Source organism: Nicotiana tabacum, chromosome 9 (assembly GCF_000715075.1).
Source record: "Nicotiana tabacum cultivar K326 chromosome 9, ASM71507v2, whole genome shotgun sequence".
In the NCBI taxonomy this organism is placed as follows: Eukaryota; Viridiplantae; Streptophyta; class Magnoliopsida; order Solanales; family Solanaceae; genus Nicotiana; species Nicotiana tabacum.
In genome coordinates this window covers 104,055,072-104,074,484 of record NC_134088.1, presented here as the reverse complement: position 1 = coordinate 104,074,484, position 19,413 = coordinate 104,055,072, and the positions used below count along the sequence as shown (strand labels likewise).

At 36.1% G+C, this 19,413-nt stretch overlaps 2 protein-coding genes across 2 annotated transcripts; both read left to right on the top strand.

Moving 5' to 3' along the window:
* Positions 1 to 2,753: 2,753 nt before the first annotated feature.
* LOC107831560 (BTB/POZ domain-containing protein At3g44820) lies at positions 2,754 to 9,144 on the top strand. The gene is made up of 4 exons (XM_016659340.2): positions 2,754 to 3,725; positions 4,469 to 4,538; positions 6,351 to 7,562; positions 8,041 to 9,144. Exons 1-4 carry the CDS (start codon positions 3,676 to 3,678, stop codon positions 8,605 to 8,607), a joined length of 1,899 nt encoding a protein of 632 aa, XP_016514826.2. The 5' UTR covers positions 2,754 to 3,675; the 3' UTR covers positions 8,608 to 9,144.
* A 331-nt stretch (positions 9,145 to 9,475) lies between these two features.
* LOC107831559 (protein RETICULATA-RELATED 1, chloroplastic) lies at positions 9,476 to 16,156 on the top strand. The gene is made up of 7 exons (XM_016659339.2): positions 9,476 to 10,074; positions 10,457 to 10,555; positions 11,337 to 11,557; positions 13,592 to 13,661; positions 13,886 to 13,965; positions 14,659 to 14,723; positions 15,689 to 16,156. Exons 1-7 carry the CDS (start codon positions 9,658 to 9,660, stop codon positions 15,880 to 15,882), a joined length of 1,146 nt encoding a protein of 381 aa, XP_016514825.1. The 5' UTR covers positions 9,476 to 9,657; the 3' UTR covers positions 15,883 to 16,156.
* The last annotated feature ends 3,257 nt before the right edge of the window (positions 16,157 to 19,413 follow it).

Genomic DNA, 19,413 nt, shown 5'->3' with positions numbered 1-19,413 from the left:
TTTGTTGTACGTGAAAGAAAGAAAAGTAGACAAAACAAAAGAAAGAAAAATAAAAAAGAAATGAACTTATGATGTAAGCGTTTACCTCGGCAAGGCATTCAAATGCCTATAAAAGGGGTATGCATTTTCATTTGCATATCATCCCTCAATTTCTTCTTTCTCTCTTCAATTAATAAAGAGCTATTCTTTGTGTGGCAGTGGAGTAGGCAAAAATTGCCGAACCACGTAAATCTTGTCTTTGTCTTATCTTGTGCAATTTATTGCTTTTTTCTTTCAAATATTTTTTCCCTTCTTTTAGCATGACACGTTTCCCAACAGATCACTCCAAAGAAAGAGGATCACACAAGTGTTAAACACTCAACTCTCTTACAAAATACTCTCAATTAGTAAAGGAGGAGAGGAAACAAGAAATGAAGACTCAAGTCTTGTTAGTGTGTTTAAAATAAACTTATGGCCTTTCCTTTTATAGGCAAAAAAGTTTTGGTCTCTTAGTTGTAAAAGAAAAGATACAATTTGTGCAGATGATATCCACCACACAATGCAATATTTTTGGGTCTCAAAGAATATTGCTAACAAAGTTTACTTTGCAAATAAACTTATGCTTATGTGAGATGGACTCCACTACCCAAAATATTAGCTACAATTACAATTTATTTTTTAACCATCATATAGTGAAATAAGCCTATATAGCACTGAAGGAGTACTATGTGTTCTTTTTTATTTAAAAAAAGCATTACATGAATTGTGTAATATTTAGTCACTAATGAATTTGGATAAAGATAATGTGGATTGCGTACTAGGCATCCAGAGAAGTACGCAAAACTTTTAATAAGCGGTGTCATAATTAATTGATAGCTAATGACCCAAGGGAGTTTAGGAAGATAGGCGAAAATGAAAAGCCGAGTAAAGTAACAACAAACCAACATAAATAAAAATTACAAATTCAAGGAGGGGGTTTCCTGAATATAGGGTAGGTCATAAGTTCGACTCCCCAAAAAATTTCAGCCCCTCTTTTTAGAGAAGCAGTCTCAAAAACAAAAAGTAACATACGCAAGGGGGTTCAAACCCCGAACCTTTGCTATCTAAATCAAAGGCTTGACCCTTGAGCTAATAACTGAATGTTGTTAAGCGATGTTACTTTAAATAATATGTAGTACTTATTTACTGTTCGCATATCATCTACAACAAAAATATTTAATTAAAATTACCGACAAAGCAGTGTCAATGTGACACTGCTTCGATCTACGTGCGTTTGCCCCTGTAGGCTATATGCATCGACTAATCAATTTTTAGTTATTCACTTTGATGCAGAAAAATAAAGGTATTAGTTAAAAAACATAATGTGATAACTAAAATTGATCTTGATTAATGAAAGTTATTTAATCAAAGAGTGTGATTAGAAAGATTAGGCGAAAATTTTGGAATCATACATGCAAATTATTCTTTAGATCAATATTTTCGAATGAAAGCTTCTGGATTGCTTTAACCAACCAAATATTCTCTCTTACCTAAACGATGCGAATATTTCCTTTACATGCACATCTTGAAGTTTCTCTTCTCTTCATGTACTATATTTCATATTTCATATTTCATATTTTAACAAACAAATAATTTTGATTATTACATGTTCCCTATGCTTGTTGACTCTTCTCAAATAATACACACATACTTATATGAAACCGAAAAGGGTGGAAAACGTGCTATAAGATAACTTCACTTATATAGGTGGTGGCTAAAATATTTCTTCTTGCGCAAAATAATGATGGGGAATTAACAATAGGAATAATTATTCGACAATAATACCAAAATTACCCAATCAATGGAAAGTGGCTACATATTAGCTCATTTTAAATTTAGCCTGTTTCAAACTAGATAGAAAACGAGAGATTGGGGAAAATAATCCTAACATAGATATAATTTTTGCACTTTTACTAAGAAATCTAGTGATAAATGGGTCAATTACACATATATTCCTTGTTACCTTTTAATATGTAATAAAATCTCCCCCCTTTGATCTATGAAATATTGCATAAATCTTCCGTTTTTCTTTTTTGTTTTTCCCGTAATTTGTCTATAAAAATCAAGTTTATTTTCTTTCTTCCATTTTGTGTTGACAAAGCTACTCTTGCCGTTTCTCAATTAGTTGGATGCATGCAATTTAATGCTTTCAAGTTATTCAATTTCTCTAAATACTATTGCGGTAATGCCTCTACCTTTTTTGAATAAGATCGACAATCCTCCCGAGTAGAAATCCCAGTGAGTTTTAGAATTTTAAACAATTTTTTTTTTCCTTTTGCTTAAAATTTTAATAAATAAAGCATATGATTACTTGGCTGAATTGAGTGAATGCATACAAAATAGTATACTTCATAAGAGAGAGATTTGATATGAATGCAAAACCACGTATAACACAAGAATGCAACAAACAACAGTTTTTTCTTGCAATAGTTTAGAGAAAAAATGTTCTTGACACTAAACCATTAAATACATAGTGTAGCATTTCTTTTTGATTAGTTAATACATAAATGTATCATAGCCTATAGGAGTATTAAATTTATTGAATTTGGAGTAAAAAGAAGTTATAATCCTAGATTCTCTTACTCCTTTTATTAATGTACTTTAGTAATCAATGACTTAATTTAATGTCCTAAATTCTCTTGTCTCTTATCTTGTACACAAAGCAAAGCACCAAGTAATAAAAGGCACGAAACGCATTTGAAAAATAAATGATTGTAGTAACGCTATTTTCACGTGTCACCCAATTAAGCGGACCACAAAAAAGAGCCATCACAGAACCCAAAGCCACATTCTCATTGGATCCATGCTGTTTTCTCGATAAAAACCAATTCGCACTCCACCTGTTCGACAAAAAGCGTGAACCAAAAACCCAACCATCATATTCCCCTTCTCTCTCATCATTTACCATGTCTTCTTGTCTCCATTTCCCTTCTTCGCCGGCCTATAGAACCCCTTAGGGGTGGAGGAGGGTGGGGGTTGTACATGTAGAAGTTAACATGTAGTGAGTGAGGGGTTATGTAAATACAAATCTAAGTAAATAAAATAGCTAGCTACTAGTCAAAAATCCAACTGAATATTGTAATTGGTCTTTGCAGAAAGGAAGAATCTTTGTGTTGCTGGTTTTGGTTTTGTGGGTTCTCTTTACACATAGGCCACAAGTATATAAACATATAGTATACAGTATATATAAAAGTAAAGTGTATTGTATATTATGGACCATACTTGTGTTTGCTGTGCTGTTTTCTTTGTTAGGGTTGTTGTGACTTGTGAGCAGTGAATTTGAGCCTCTTTTTTAGAAACATAACAAGAGCGAAGGGTAACTTTATTGGGGGGGTGTTGGGGGGAGGGGGAAGAAGCTTAGCTGTAAGAGAAGGGGGACCAATGATTATGATTGCTTTTTATGCGTGTAATTAATTGAGTAGATTCTTGTGAGACCACTTAAGGTTTGACTCATTGGAATTCTCTTATATGGTTCCCATGTTTGGTGGTTTGCTTTTTTCCGTTGATGGGGTTTGTTTAATTTTGGTAATTAAATGCTAAGATCATATGGGTATCATATGTTTTTTTCAATTGAATTCAGGAGAATTTGGGTTGGAGAAAGTAGAAACTGAGTGAGGGTGTATAAGGAGAGGTGTGTTGTAGAGTTTGGATCTTGTGATGGCACCTGCTGGGAAGGTTACTGGGTTCTACCGTGAGGGAAATGACTGGTATGTTACTCTGCATCAACATTTCTCTCTGTGGTATAAAAAAACCTATTTTAGTTGTAATTTTTTTTCTTTTACCTTTCTTTAGATTAAAAAATACCTGAGTTTTCGTTTTTATGGGCTACGATGAAGAATTTTGCATCCAGCGCTCAAGGGTGTGACCTAGTGGTCCATGAAGTGGTAGGAGAACCATGAGGTTTTAAGTTTAAATTCCAACGGAGTAAAAAACACTAGGTGATTTCGTCCTATCTGCCTAAGGTTTGGTGGGATGAGTTATACCCGATGCCTGTGCTGGTGGGAGGTAAAAGGTACCTTGTAGAATAGTCGAGGTGTGCAAGCTGGCCCGGATACTACCATCATAAAAAATGAATAATTATGCATTCGGCATAGATATTATTGAAGAGTTGAACTTTATTAGGCTCTTGCTTTTAGGTTAACCAGTTTGATGATGTGCTTTAGATTTTTAGAGGCAATATCAATCTTGATGGTAATATTGTGAGAGGTCGCGGGGGGGGGGGGGGGGATCTATTTTATGACAAGGAGGATATGTATGTTTTTGGCTAATCTATTTGGTTAATGCAAGTTAAAATATTATTTCAGTACCAGGAGATTCCTTGGGCTGGGTTATAGTTCTGATTGGAGTCTCATTCACCTTTCCGAATAAAAAACATGATAATAGCTTTGGATATGTTAGAATTATTTAGCTGTGTTTTTTCTTTTGATTCATAGTTTGATGCTTGTGACAGGTTTTGCAATGCAAGTTTGGTCAGTGATGTTACCTTGGTAGTAGATGGAGTAAACTTCCACCTTCACAAGGTAGTCATTCTTCTTTAAATCTTTAAAATTGAGGATGTGCAACTTAGCCTGTGACTAAAAAGATTGTCTTATTTTACCTTTTGAATTGTCCCTAACTTTGTATGTAATCTCTAATTTGAAACTCTCAAGGAAAAACTAGCAATTACATCTGGTAGTCCATGCTACTATGAAAGTTATAGGAGATGCGCTTTTATACTGTTTATGTTATAAACTAATTTAAACGAACTTCCTTTAAAATATTCGCCTACCGAATCCTCATTTGATCTGGACCATCACTTTTTGAACCATAACGAACTATGTTGGTATATTTAATATGGAATAGCCATCATCAAATGAGTTTTGAATATTATGTATTGGGTAAGGTTTGATGAACATGATAGCAAGACTTGATGGGTTGCCTGATTAATTCTTGTTTAGTAATAATAATCCTAGCACTGTCATATGATTTAACGGATATGCTCTTTTTAGAATTATGATGTACTGGATACGTTGGGAAGATATAATGGGGCGTGAGAGTAATTCTTGTATAGTAATGATAATCTGTCTAGTGTCATAATCGTCATGGATTATATATTAGTATTTTATTTCGAACAGGTTGGCATACGGTTTGAATGGTGAAAATATATTTAGATTAGTCATAACAATTAATACTGTTTGGAAATAATCATTTCCAGCATCTGAAAATATCTGAATTCTCTGATAATTCCTTTTGATATCTGTTAATTGAGAGAAAGAGATACATGAATTGGTTAATTATCTCCTTTTTTTTTAAATAGCTGAGAAATTTTTCATCTATGAAACTCGGTGAATAATGGGCCCGCCTCTCTATCCTTATCCACTTAAATACCCGACTTGGTTCACTTGTGTAACCTCAGTCCCAAATTAGATAGGTTCAGTTATATGAATCCTCTCTATTCATTCACACTTCAGAAAAAAAGAAGAAAAACAAAAAGAAAAGCATTGAGGGGGATGAATCTTTGTTGGATGAATACAGACGAGTTTTTCTCATGTGAATCATTTCCTTAGACTATTTATGCTTGAAGGGAGGGCGCTCAATTACAGCAGAGACTGATTATGCTTGTGCAGATCATATCCTGAAACGGTGTTTTGCTTCGGAAATACCACTAAGTAATAAAATAGAGAATTTTTTTAAGTTGGAAAAGAAGAGTAGTTTTTATTTTTTAATACCTTAGTCATTCCATTCTATTCCTATTTTTCCGCCCTTTTCAATTCTTGCCTTCTTTTTGCCGAGTACTCAAAATTCTATGTATCTAGTGACTCCCCGATGGCTTATTCTAATTGAATTTGAGGAAATCTTCCTTCCTAATTCTTGCCTCTCCCAAGCAGTGGATGTTCGACTGACAAAGTCACTAACGAGCTTCACTTTTTCTCACCAATCAGCTAGTTTTTGTTGCAATGATTCAGAAAATGATGGAACTTTGGAGCCGAAATAAACTGGAATGCTAATGTTTGTGGCAACTTTGTTTCATCTAATAGGATTTTTCAGTTTTCACAAAGTGATGCAAGCCCTAGTTTAGAACTGATGTGTGTGCAATCAGTGATCTGAAGAAGATGACTATAGTGTCAAGTCTACAAAGTAACTGCACTCTTCTCAAGGGTGATTTTCAATATACTTGCTTTGATTTTTCCTCCCAATCATTACTAGTTTGTCTTAATGCTGTTTCTTATTCTGTATCCTACCATGATCAAGTATTGCTGAATTTACATGGACTCCCCAACTCACCTTTTAAAATAAAATTTAACTTCTCTACGCCAAGTCGTGCCTAACAGCTGAAAATGCTCTGTCTACAGTTTCCACTTGTGTCAAGATGTGGGAGGATTGCCAAAATACTAGAAGCAGCTCAAGGTCCGCATGAAGGGACTTTGCTGACAACTTTAGAAGACTTCCCTGGTGGGAGTGACATATTTCTGGTCGCAGTTAAATTCTGCTACAGTATTCGAGTTGAATATACCCCAAGGAACATAGTAATAATTTATTGTGCAGCAGACTACTTGGAGATGACGGAGGAGTATGGAGAAGATAATTTACTGTTGAAGGCGGATGCTTACTTTCATAAGAATACTATAAGGAATTGGAAAGATTGCATATTGGCTCTCCAAACTTGTGATCCTGTCATTCCAAGAGCAGATAAGCTAGAGATCATTAGTAAATGCTTGAATGCGCTCTCTGTGATGGTCTGCACAGATCCTAGTTTATTTGGATGGCCTATGTTGATGTATGGCAGCTTACAGAGCCCTGGAGGTAGTATATTGTGGAATGGAATTAACACTGGTGCTAGAATCCAAACCATTGAATCTGACTGGTGGTTCGAAGATATCTCATATCTTGCTGTACCTTTATTTCAGAGACTAATTCAAACAATGGAAGCCAGGGGTATTAGACATGAAAATTTAGCAGGTGCTATGATGTACTACTGTAGAAAGTACCTTCCGGGACTTGGCCGGTGGCAGAGTGGGCAAAGTGGCAAAACTAGAACAGTTGCTAGTTTCAGTATGACACCTGCTGCCGTTGATCAGAAAGTTCTCCTAGAAAGTGTTGTGAACCTGCTTCCTGAATTGAAGGGAAAATCTTTTTGCCGTTTCTTGTTGGGACTTCTGCGAGTTGCGCTGATTCTTGGTGTGAACCACACGTGCCAGGACTCGCTGGAGAGGAGAATAGGAATGCAATTGGACCTAGCATCCCTTGATGGTTTGCTGATACCTTCCTACTCAGATTCTGATACATTATATCACACTGACTGTGTTGAACGAATGATTCTTCATTTTATATCTTCTGAACCTGGGGTCGCCACAACACCTGCTCCATCTTCATTTGAGATAGGAACATCACCATCGTCTGACCCTTTAAGGAGAGTGGCGAAGCTGGTAGACAGCTATATTGCAGAAGTTGCATCTGATGTGAACCTAAAGCCTGGAAAAATTCGTTCACTTGCTGAAGCTCTCCCAGAATCTTCAAGATCTCTGCATGATGGGCTATACAGAGCTATAGATATATACTTTAAGGTTTGATTCAGTCGCTGTCTCACTTTGTGCTAATGATGATATATCTGATTGTTTGTGATTAGTTTATTTACCTGCTAATTTACTGCCACATAATGGTTAGTCCTTTCACTCTATTCCATGGATGGCTGTGTTTTAGTATTTCATTGAGTGTCACTACCATACATATTGTCTGAAAATGCACTGTTCCAATTAAACAGTCTTTCATATCTGAGGACAGACCTCTAGTCAAAAGCAACTTGCATCAAGTAAAGCTTAATTTTTTTTATGCTGGCTGATTTTCTAGCTTAGTTTTCTACTCTCTTTTATGCTGTTTGTGTAATAGTCTTAACACGTATATCTTTTCACTGTGCTTGTTATTTACTTCATTGATGATCTAGGGCTAAATTGATTTCAACTCTGCACTGTGAAACCTTGTAATATTCAAACCTTTTGGAAGTTCTGAACGAGACTCTTAATGGATTAAAATGAAATTGTATAGGCGCATCCTTGGCTCTCGGATAAAGAAAAGGAGCAGCTTTGCAACATGATCGACTTTCAGAAGCTCTCTATTGATGCTTGTGCACATGCATCCCAGAATGACAGGTTGCCTCTTCGAGTAGTTCTCCAAGTCCTGTTCTTCGAGCAATTGCAGCTGAGAACAGCTCTAGCTGGCTGCCTCCATGTCTTGGACACAGAAAGTGCCCCTGCTGCTCCTGTCGCTGTCACTGGCCCCACTGACATGGCAGGTCAAATTGTACAGAGAGATGGATGGGTCACAGTTGTGCGTGAGAACCAGGGTCTAAAGGTGGACTTGGAAAGGATGAAGTCCAGAGTTGGCGAACTTGAAGAAGAATTCAGCAAAATCAAACAAGAGATGAGAAAGGTCACAAAGTCACATAGTTACCTCAGTTCTCCACGATTTCTTGCCCGAAGAATTGGATGCAAGCTGCTTCCCCAATCGTCAGACACTCAACCAGATGTGGTTGAAAGCACAGGTCCAACCCCAAGATCATCCATAGAGCAACCGAGAAGCTCAAGACACCGTAAAAGTTCCTCTTTGTTTTGATTTTATGATGAAAAGACTCAGGTTGGACATCCTTAACCTGAAGAGAATGGCCTTTAGAAATATTTATCCACTGCCCCAAAAAATTTTGGGTTACATGTTTGGAAAAGATTCATCCCATGATAATTGGAGGCACATGCACCTTATATTTCCCTCAGAGAGACCAAATTGAGTTTGTTACATAACATACAACCCTCACGCTTGGACCAAAGAACTACTTTTGTCCAATTTTGGAATGGTGAAAGCCTGATCGCAGAACATTATGAATCTTATACAAACATAGAACTCAGCTGATACTTGGTAAATATTTGTTTCTTCCCCTGGAACAATACAATAGGATTCAAAGTCCAAGTTCTCCCTTATACATGTACAGCTTCATGAAGCGTTCTGTAAAGTGACATGATGAAGGTATTCATGTTTTGTTTTTCAAAAGTATACAAGTGTATGTGCTAATTGTGGCTATAAAATCGAGGTCCAAACACTTTATTTCGATGGGACCAATTATTTCCTAAAAGGAGTATATATAGTGCTTTACGTTCGTTATTTTCAATTTGTGGGAACTCTTAAGCTTGTTTGTACTTTGTACTAACTGGTTACTTTTCAAATTTTATAAGGGCATATTAAATTTTGCTAATTTGAATTCACTTGTTAGATAACATTTTCTTAAAATTTCCAAAGAATATTGAAAAATAAATTAAACAAAAGATTATATTTGTAATAACAAACTAGTGGTATCGCATAGTTATTTTTTTTGTGGAAAATTCTCAAGGAGCTGGGTTGACGTGCAATAATAGTTCGCAAACCAATCTGAGATTAAATAATTTATTATAATTTTTCTATTACTATAATTCATGCAACACGTCATGCAGAGAAGGTCGACATTGGCCAACCCCATTAATTAGTTCCCCGCGCAATCCGATAACAAAGGTCAATCTCGAACTTAGGGTTGCAACCTGCAATCACCTATGTTAATGCCATTTCCTCGTACACTGTTCTATTCCTACTCTGTACTATTACAAAACACTCCATTCATTCCTCTGAAACTTCAAGACAATGGCCCTGCTTCAATCATCACTTTTCCATATATCAAATCTTTCGATACCTCCAAACGATTCCAACTCAAACAACACACTTTTAAGACACTCAAATTCATCAAAGTTTGTATCTTTAAATCATTCGATTGGGAAAACTGATCAAATTTTCAGAATCAAATGTACCGGACAAGAGTCCATCATCAGAACAGCTGATGGAGGTGACGCTGGTAACGGAAAAGGAGGATATCCACCTGACAACGGCGGCGGTGGAGATGATGGTGATTACGATGAGGAAGAGTTTGGGCCGATTGTGAAGTTCGATGAGGTGATCAAAGAGGCTGAAAAGCGAGGGGCGAGTTTGCCTTGTGATATGTTGGAAGCAGCTAAGACCACAGGGCTTCGGAGTTTGATTCTTAGTCGTTACTTGGATTTGCAGGTGCGAAAAATGTAATCTTTGATGCTAATTTTCATTTTTTATATACTCCTTCCATCCCAATTTATAACACATTGTTTGACTGGACTCCGAATTTTTTTTTTTTTAAAAAAAGGAAAAACTTTTGAAGCTAGTGATCTAAATGCTATAATAATCTCATTAAAGTTAAAATGACAAGTTTAAAGTTAAATTATTTCTAATTATACAAAGCTATCACTCTTTTTAGGACAGACTAAAAAGGAAAGATTATCACATAAATTGGGACGAAGGGAGTATATGTGTAGATATATTCATTGCATTTTGAAATGGTATTTGACATTCAAGGTTCAGCCGACCCCAACTTGTTTGGGACTGAGGCATTGTTGTTGTTGTATTTGACATTCAGGGTTCAGCTTGGCCGCTGGGATTTTTGATGAGACATTGCTCAATGCTGAGAAATCGAATGCTTGCGGATCCGTCGTTTTTGTTTAAAGTTGGAACAGAGGTTAGTTTGATAATTTGGTAGCTCTTGTTTCTTTTACTTTTCAAGAAATAAAAAAACATGGGATGCAGCTATATCCTCACAAGGTAGGGGTAAGGTCTGCGTACAGTTGCCATGCTTCCCAGACCCCACGGTGTGGGATAATACTGGGTATATTGTTGTTGTTGTTGGGATGCAGCTATACCTGTAGTTTGTTATGGCTAATCACTAATGTCATGAGGAGTTTCATGATTGGTATTATCAGATTGACAATCATGCCACGATTATTTCACTCTTTAAGCTCTGTGATTGTGATGTGTGCTTGACTTGCACTTGTATCGTATAGGGTACTGAGTAGCCACTGTGAGGTGACTCAAGTATAAAGCTTGTTTTTATGGAATAGGTTAATTTTTATTAAGTTGTGTGGACAATTATTTAACAATTTGAAGCAACTTTATGTAACTGCTAGTCCTCTGGGGACAATAATACATGAGGTGCGAACAAGCAAAAACAGTAAGAAATAAGGAAAAAAGGAAAAAGGAGGAACCGAAGGGCTACACATGCTTGAGGATAGTCAAAGAAAAAAATTTGAATCTAAGGAAACATATTGGGTTGTAACTTGGTAACGTAGGTTTTGCCAAATGGATTAATAAACAGTTTAATTGATGGATAAATTTTGTGCACCAGTTTCCTTCTCAAAAAATTTGTACACCAGTTTACGAACTGGTAGATAACTGCCTTGATTGTTCAAGTGTCTAAACCTGATCTTATAGTGGCAGTTTGTACCTAAACTGGTGTATTGCAGATTGTTATCGACTCCTGTTGTGCAACATTTGCAGAGGTTCAGAAAAGGGGAAAGGATTTCTGGGCAGAATTTGAGTTGTATGCTGCAGATCTTCTGGTTGGAATTGTTGTTGACGTCGCATTGGTAGGCATGTTGGCTCCTTATGTCCGAATAGGCAAGCAGTCCTTTTCAAGCAGTTCTTTTGGACGCTTTCGACATGCTTGTGGAGCTCTCCCTAGCAGGTGATCAATTTATTCTCTGTTTTCTTTGGCTTCCAACTCATGCAGATTTCCAACTTTTGTACTTTCTGTTCTCATGATTTTGCGGACGTAGCATAACATCTAGTGCCTACACTAATTGCGTCAGAGACTCAGAGTAACAGCTGCCACATTCTTCCGAGAGATAGTTCAGTAGGCTAGATACAGAAAGTAATTCTCTATTCATGAAATTGTTTCACCTCGTTTAATGATGAAAAACTCTCCTCTCATGCAGCTGCCACATTCTTTCGACAGAGAGTTCAATTCCTACTGAACTTGAAATTGTTTCACCTCGTCTAATGCTGAAAATCTCCTCCCATGCAGCTGCCATGCTCTTCCGAGCGATAGTTCAGTAGGCAAGACACAGAAAGTAATTCTCTGTTCATGAAATTGTTTCACCTTGTCAAAAGCTTAAAAAATCTCCTCTCATGCGGATGGACCTTGGTCATAACCTATATAAACCTTATCCATATCCTGTGAATTATCTGGAGTTCCTTTTTGTGTTCTCGCACATGGGTTCAAATGGAAAAGCAACGATTACAAACTAATGGACACTTTAAGTAAGATGAAATGGACAATCAATACAAGGGTAAAAGCATTCTTGAATCAACCAGTTAAGTTTAGAATGTATATATCTCCTTGTTGTATCCGATTGATCGCTTCTGGTTTATTTTCACCCTTTCCTGTATAAACTTAATTGAAAGGTTTCAAAATTTTCGGAATGCATTTTGCCATTGGAACATTGAAATTGAGACCGAAGAAGCATACACTGGAGTCAATGCAATATAGAAATGCATGCACCTGCGGAGATTTAAAGCATATGTTTATCTCTTCAGAGCCGATCAATTATAACACTATCTGTTCAGCAGAGACTTTAATATGTAGGATCTCAACAAGAGTAAAACAACGAAATATTTTCTCTACTTTGGATTCTGACAGTATGTGGCTACTAGGAAATCAGATGAAGAAAGTTTTGAACTTGATTCAACTACCTACTGTTGGAAAAAGTAATCTGGTTTGAGAATCTCCGGTTGAATTTTGTGTCGTTTATAGGCCCTTTAAGATCTGGTGGATGTAAGAGAGTGGTGATTGATTTGGATAGCTTGTAATAGAATTATTATGCCTCTTCTCTCGTAGATCCAATGTGTGAGCTGTGACAAGATTGAAGATTATAATGTAGCAGACGCAGACTACCAACATGATGGGATATAAGACTTTCATTCTAGTTGACTAAAAGGTGAAATCAGTATATTGTTATCCAGATATTCTGTCGTCATCAGTGAAGAAGCGTCGACTAAAACTTTACCTTTTCAAGATAGTTTTTGAAAACCTATATTTTTAACACTACTAGTTTCTCATACTTCTGTCAGAGATTTTGAGATTGTGTAGCTATTTTTATGTGCCTAAACATTAAAACGTTGCGGGTTAGATACTCAGGCACGAGCACATATGTTTATTTGCACAGCAACCTCGGTCAAAGGCCAATGTCTCTTCTTGGTTAGCCAGGGCTGTGTCTAATCACCCTTATATTCTCAAGGTTTTCTCTTCTCCTTTTTAAGAACATGTATGCTGTTGACCTTCAGAAACTGAATTCCTTCTTTTGAGTAAAGTAACTTCTGCTGACCAATTAAGATTACTTGGCAAGCTTCACCATTTTAGGACTAAACATGTACGAAAGTAACCAAGTTTCTTGTGGAAATGGACCTGGCTATGGGTATTACGGCATTCTCCATAAAAGGTATTGGCTGCCTTAAGTGCATGCTAGAACTTTGATTTGTGGAAGTTTTCTTGTTCACTAACTCAAGACAAATGACTTAATGCTTCCAGAAGGGCACGAGATCCTATGTGAAAACTGGGAATAACACAATCAGTGATCCTCAGTTCTTTGGTTGGTTAGATTTGATGGTCTATCTTCACAATGTTATGACAGTTACTTATCAAAAAAAAAAACACAATGTTATGACAGCTGATAATAGCAGTGTTGCTGGTTCTGATTTCTGAATATCCATTTTTGTGCAGCGTTTTTGAAGCTGAGAGGCCAGGGTGTAAATTCACATTACAGCAGCGCATTGCAACATACTTTTACAAGGTATAACTTATGATTGAACTTCTTTGCTATCTTTTAGACTACTTTCAGGATATACAGATGATAGATTTTGGATAAGATAATTTGTTTCGACGTGAGTCCTTTTCAAAGTCCTGGTTCAAAATCTGTTAGTTTGGTTCTACTCGTTTCGTTGTCGTCCAAGTGTTCAGCCATTCTGCAATGTTAAATTTTAGTGTTATAACCTATTTCCCTTTCATGGCTGTCAGGGATTCTTGTATGGCTCGGTTGGATTTGGGTGTGGCCTCATTGGGCAGGGCATTGCAAATTTGATAATGACTGCTAAGAGGTATGTTTGTGAACCACTCTCCACAGTCTAGTTCACTTGAACTGCCAATGCACCCTCAACTTTTGGCTAGTCCATTTTCAATCTACAGTTAGTGTTTCTTTGTTTTTGTTTTTTTTCTGTGGCAGCTGCAAGCTACCTAGCAAGAGTTTTTTCTCCTGGCTGTTTTATATCTCTTCTCTTTCCTTCTATTTTTCAGTTACTTTCTGTATGCAATTTAGCAAGAGACAATTGCAGGCTGCTTTGTAGCTATAGTCTACATTCTTTTCCTTTCCTTCTTTTTTTTTGGCTACATTTTATGTGTTCTTTTTTAGATGGATCTCCAATATATTCGAAGTTGGATTTCTTGCTGTGAGATCTGCATTTAGTTTCTTTTCATATTGTTTTTAACATGGATGTTATTGGAACTTTGTGGACTCTCTGTCAAGATGTCATGCTATATTCTCACTAAAGAACATTATACAGAATGATATCAATAAAAATGGAGCTCTTGTGTGTGCACAACTTCTCAAAATATAGCTATTGGGATGTGTACATGTTTATTCTCTCCAATGCATTTAAATTTTCTCCTGTACTTCTGTTGTGATACTTAGTTTCTTTTTCTGATTGCCATGAAATCAGCTGCCTTCTATTCAGCTAATGTGCTTTGCATTCTTATAACGGGTTGACATCTGATATCCTTTTTGTGTGTAACAGGAGCATCAAGAAGTCAGAAGAGGATATACCTGTCCCTCCTTTACTAAAAAGTGCTGCACTCTGGGGTATGTTGAACTGCTTTTTGATTGTACTTTGAATATGTGCAGCCAAACATCATAACACAAGCGGCAAACTCCAGATAGCAAAATCTGATGTGTGCCTCACTGTTCCTATATAGAACAGGGAGTTTCTAGGACCATCACTATTTTTCTGTTTAGAGATCTATCCTGTCATCCTGTGGGCTTTTCTGATTACTATTGATTCTCAAATGCCTGCTGCATGAAGCATTTTCCCCGTTCTCCCTCATTTTTATGATTCTCTTCTTTATGCTAATTGCAAATTTATCTGGTATTACTTGGCTATTACGTAATAGTTCTAAGAACAAGTACTGATCTTTATTACTAGCCAAAGTAGACTAATGCTGAGACTTTGGATTGAATTGTGAATTTGTTACATGCCTTTTCGAAAGCATCTCTACGTTCCATACAAAATACTGAACTATGTCATTACCCATTTAAAGCAAGTAAGCTTTAGAGGATTATTTAAAAGAATTAATATTTAGAAGGAACGTGTATCAAAATAACAAGTAGACCTGTACTCTATATAAAGAATTAAAATTAAAAAATAATTATTATATTCTATGTGGTGTTATTCGTTAGTTGAGTTCTTTAATTGATAACCATTGTGCTTATGAAGATTTGAGGCTCTAGTTTCTGTGTAGTTGTCCATTATTGTAAAGAATACATGACCAACTAATAGATAAATTTTGGAGTGAGACTTGAAAATTTTACCTCCATCATATAGTTTGAAAGAGAAAAATTTAAAAGGTTTAAAATGGACCACAGGATGCAATTTTGAATTTTGACATAATATCTCTGCTTATTAACTTCAATACCTTGAATTTGGTTGATACGATAGTATTACAATTATTCCAAAGTGCTTTTTGCGGTCAAGTCTGCATGTCTTGTAGCCTTTCTCTATCTTTTGCTTGAATTGACTCTTTTCCTTTTCCTTTTCCATTTTCATTCAGGATTCTTTCTGGCAGTTTCTTCAAATACTCGGTACCAAATTATTAACGGGTTGGAGCGCTTAGTTGAAGCATCACCTGCGGCAAAACGTGCCCCACCTGTTGCGATGGCATTCACAGTGGGTGTTCGCTTTGCTAACAATATTTATGGTGGGATGCAGTTTGTGGAGTGGGCTAAGGTGAGTGGAGTGCAATAGGAGAATGTGTTGTAAAGAATAAATTTTTTTCTTTCAGATATTCCATTGTTCAATTTTATAGGATCGTTCAATTAGATAGTTTTTTAATTAAATTCTCACCCAACACCTCTATTCCTTCTTCTTCCTAGAACAGAAAAAATAGTTTGGTATGCAATGCTTTCCTAGCAGACACTGATATTATAGTATCAAAATCAGGTTCATTTCTTGAATAGAAAGCACCAAATGTCAGCCTGTTAAGATCCACTAGTGGCAAGCTAGAAGCCTGTTGAGAATATTGCATTCTACCCTGGATATTTCTTACTGTATGTTGCTAGTTTTCCCTTAATAACTTTGAATGGTATTATGAGCTTTTAGAAGGGGAGCTTGTGTGACCTATAGTTCATGGGTTCGAGCCGTGGGATTAGCCACTGATGCTTGCATCAGGGTAGGCTGCCTACATCATACCGCCTTGAGGTGTGGCCCTTTCACGGACCCTGCATGAACGTAGGATGCTTGGTGCAGCGGGCTGTCCTTTTTTATGAGCTTTTGCTATAAATGTAAATTCATAATGAGATTTCAAGTTTAATGTTCTGTGTTGAACTGGAACTGCATTTGCTTAGATGGCTAGGCAAATGCCTAATGGCCTCAAAGTAAGATCAGTTGTTATGGTCTATTTATCTATGAATTCGTGTTAGTAGTGTTTTTGGCAAGTCCTTCCCCGAACCTCGCGCATAGCGGGAGTTTAGTACACCGGGTTGTCCTCTTCAGTGTCTTTGGAAAGCTCAGCTACTAACATGGCTTTGGAACTACTGCAATTGCAAGCTCAGCTACTTATATGGACAGAATTTTCTTTCTTGTAAAGAACCCATTTTGGTACCCGGGAGAACCACCAGTAGGGCTCATCACTTCGGAAATTGACGTCAGAACTTGAGTCAATCATGATTCATGGTCATTATCATGGAAGAAATCTTTTAGTTTGAGCAAGTGCAACAATCACGTTGGAAACATAGAAAGAGTTAGGTGACTCCGAATTAGTCGAGGTACGAGCAAGCTGGATCAGACAAAAAAATGACGTTTGTGGTATGGTACTTCTGAGCATGCATGATAAGTAATCTACGGGAAATCACGAATGCTCCAACTTTTGCTAGTGGAAATGAGCCAAAGAGGTACTAGCTAAAGTAGTAGTCCCATTATAAGGGATTTATTGGATGAATTTGTGTAACTAGGGGCGGATCCACCCTTAAAGGGTGGGATGGTATGGCACCCGCTCGGTTGGTAAAATTATCATATATTTATGTAGAATTTTTTTTAAACTAGGTTAAATATATGATTCTGACATCCCCATTCGCAAACTAGACAAAGGTGTCATGACTGGGAGACCTTTTTGAAAGTTTTTCTAGTGTATAAAATTCAAGTTCGAATTTATCTTGAACTTTGTCTGACTTTCCCTTTTCGTTGTGTCATTTACCTTTTTGGCTACCTCACAATTTCCTATTTGTCGTTTATTATTTTTATATTTTTTCCTCTATTCTATTACTTTATATGTGATCTTTTGCAAGAACACTCAAAAAAGAGCCTCCAAAATTTAAAATTTTCATAATATAAGCATTTCTCTTAATCTCAAATCTTTTAGTTTTCTTCTTTCAAAATCAAAAAACTTGGGTCTTGATATTTAGATTGAGATCAAAATTAATTTATAATTTCTTTTTTTATTATAACATAAAAATTTGTGTTATTCCATGATTGTTACATACAATTTAAATCTTTTTACTATTAAATTATGATGAATATTTCGCAAGCATTAGATCTATGATTGTAAGTTTTGAGATCTTGTAGTTTATCTAATTCTACATTTACTTTGGGGTATAATTTATCTATTGAAGATATTTTTTTTATATTTCTTATTCTGATCGGTGGAGTTCCCTTATTAAAGATTTTATTTTACTTGTGCAAATATATTTTTAGCATACAAAAAAAAAATTGTAGTTCCCTAGTGAAAATATTGATTTTACTTGTATTATTAATAATAAAGGTGTGATTCCTTCTTTAAAATGCTAATTATATTTGCTTTTTGATGTCTGAGATGTAATTTTCATATGACAATAATAACATATATACCCAATGAAATTCCATAAGTAGGGTATGAAAATGATGTAATTCTTATATTTGCAAATAAAGTGCTTATTAAATTGCTCGAATAAACTAGAAAAATGAATCGGACAAATGTTCTGAACAAACTATATATTAGTTATTATAAGGTATTTTGGCACCCGCCACCTTTAAATCCTATATTGCCTCCGTGTGTAACTGCAATTGATTTGCGATTTATCAAATTTGCTTGAAATAATTCCAGTTTACAATTAAATGCTTATTGGTTATGATTTTACTAGGCAGGCTAGTTGGAGACAAGTCGTGTCAAATCCTCCTCTTTTTTCCTATACATAGTACAAAAAATAATTTAAAATTTGTGAACTCCCAATACTGTTTTAAATCTTGCTTTATGTGAACTTAATTCAATACCTTTTGCAAAGAAATACAAGATTCAAAATTTCTTACTGTTTACCTTAAATGGAGGCATCATCCTCTCCTCCACTACATACCAACCAGAAAACAACAGACAAAAGGGAAAGAAAATACTCCAGTTGTTACTACATCTAAAAAGGGTGTCTTTTAGGATAATAGAAAATTACAGCCTGTCCACATCCAAATCATACATGCATCAATTTATTTTCAGGCCATCGCCCAAAAACTCACTCACAAAAATCAATCTGATTTAATTTCACTGTCATACTGTAATGGAATTTATTTTATTAATGAATTATATTTTAATATATTGTAGTAAATAACTTGTCTTATTTTTTATGAATAATTATATAACAACAACAACATACCCAATATTTTCTCACATCGTGGTGTCTGGGTAGGGTAGTGTGTATGCAGACCTTATCCCTACCTTGTAAAGATAGAAAGACTATTTTCAATAGACCCCCGGCTCAGGAAAGCATAAGTACCACATTAATAAAAAGATAGACAAGAAGGGACAACACCAAAAAGTCATGTAAAAGCAGCATAAAAAAACAACATGATAATAAGATGATTAAAATGAAAGAAAATGACGGGTAGCCATAGATACCTACTACCAACAGAATGCGAGAGTGTGTACTAATACTGTCGGTATGAACAATCTAGACCTATTAATTTAATTCTCGACTTCCAAACCTTTTTATCAAGGGTCGTGTCCTCAATCAGCTGAAGTTGCGCCATGTCTTACCCAATCACCTCTCCCCACTTCTTCTTCGGCCCACATCTACCTCTCTGTAGGCCCTGCATTGTCAATCTCTTACACCTCCTTACCGGGGCATCTGTGCTCCTCCTCTTCACATGTCCAAACCACTTAAGTCTCGCTTCCCGCATCTTGTCCTCAATATAGGCCACACCCATCTTGTCGCGAATAACCTCATTCCTAATCATATCTAACCTGGTGTGTCCGCACATCCATCTCAACATTCTCATCTCTGCTACATTCATCTCCTGGACATGGGCGATCTTGAC

Bases quoted from the DNA above. Each gene is read 5' to 3' on its own strand.
- LOC107831560 (XM_016659340.2), top strand. From the start codon at position 3,676: ATGGCACCTGCTGGGAAGGTTACTGGGTTCTACCGTGAGGGAAATGAC. The intron at 4,539-6,350 runs GTAGTCATTCTT...CTCTGTCTACAG, and splicing joins TAAACTTCCACCTTCACAAG to TTTCCACTTGTGTCAAGATG. The intron at 7,563-8,040 runs GTTTGATTCAGT...GAAATTGTATAG, and splicing joins CTATAGATATATACTTTAAG to GCGCATCCTTGGCTCTCGGA.
- LOC107831559 (XM_016659339.2), top strand. From the start codon at position 9,658: ATGGCCCTGCTTCAATCATCACTTTTCCATATATCAAATCTTTCGATA. The intron at 10,075-10,456 runs GTGCGAAAAATG...TTTGACATTCAG, and splicing joins GTCGTTACTTGGATTTGCAG to GGTTCAGCTTGGCCGCTGGG. The intron at 11,558-13,591 runs GTGATCAATTTA...ATTTTTGTGCAG, and splicing joins TGTGGAGCTCTCCCTAGCAG to CGTTTTTGAAGCTGAGAGGC.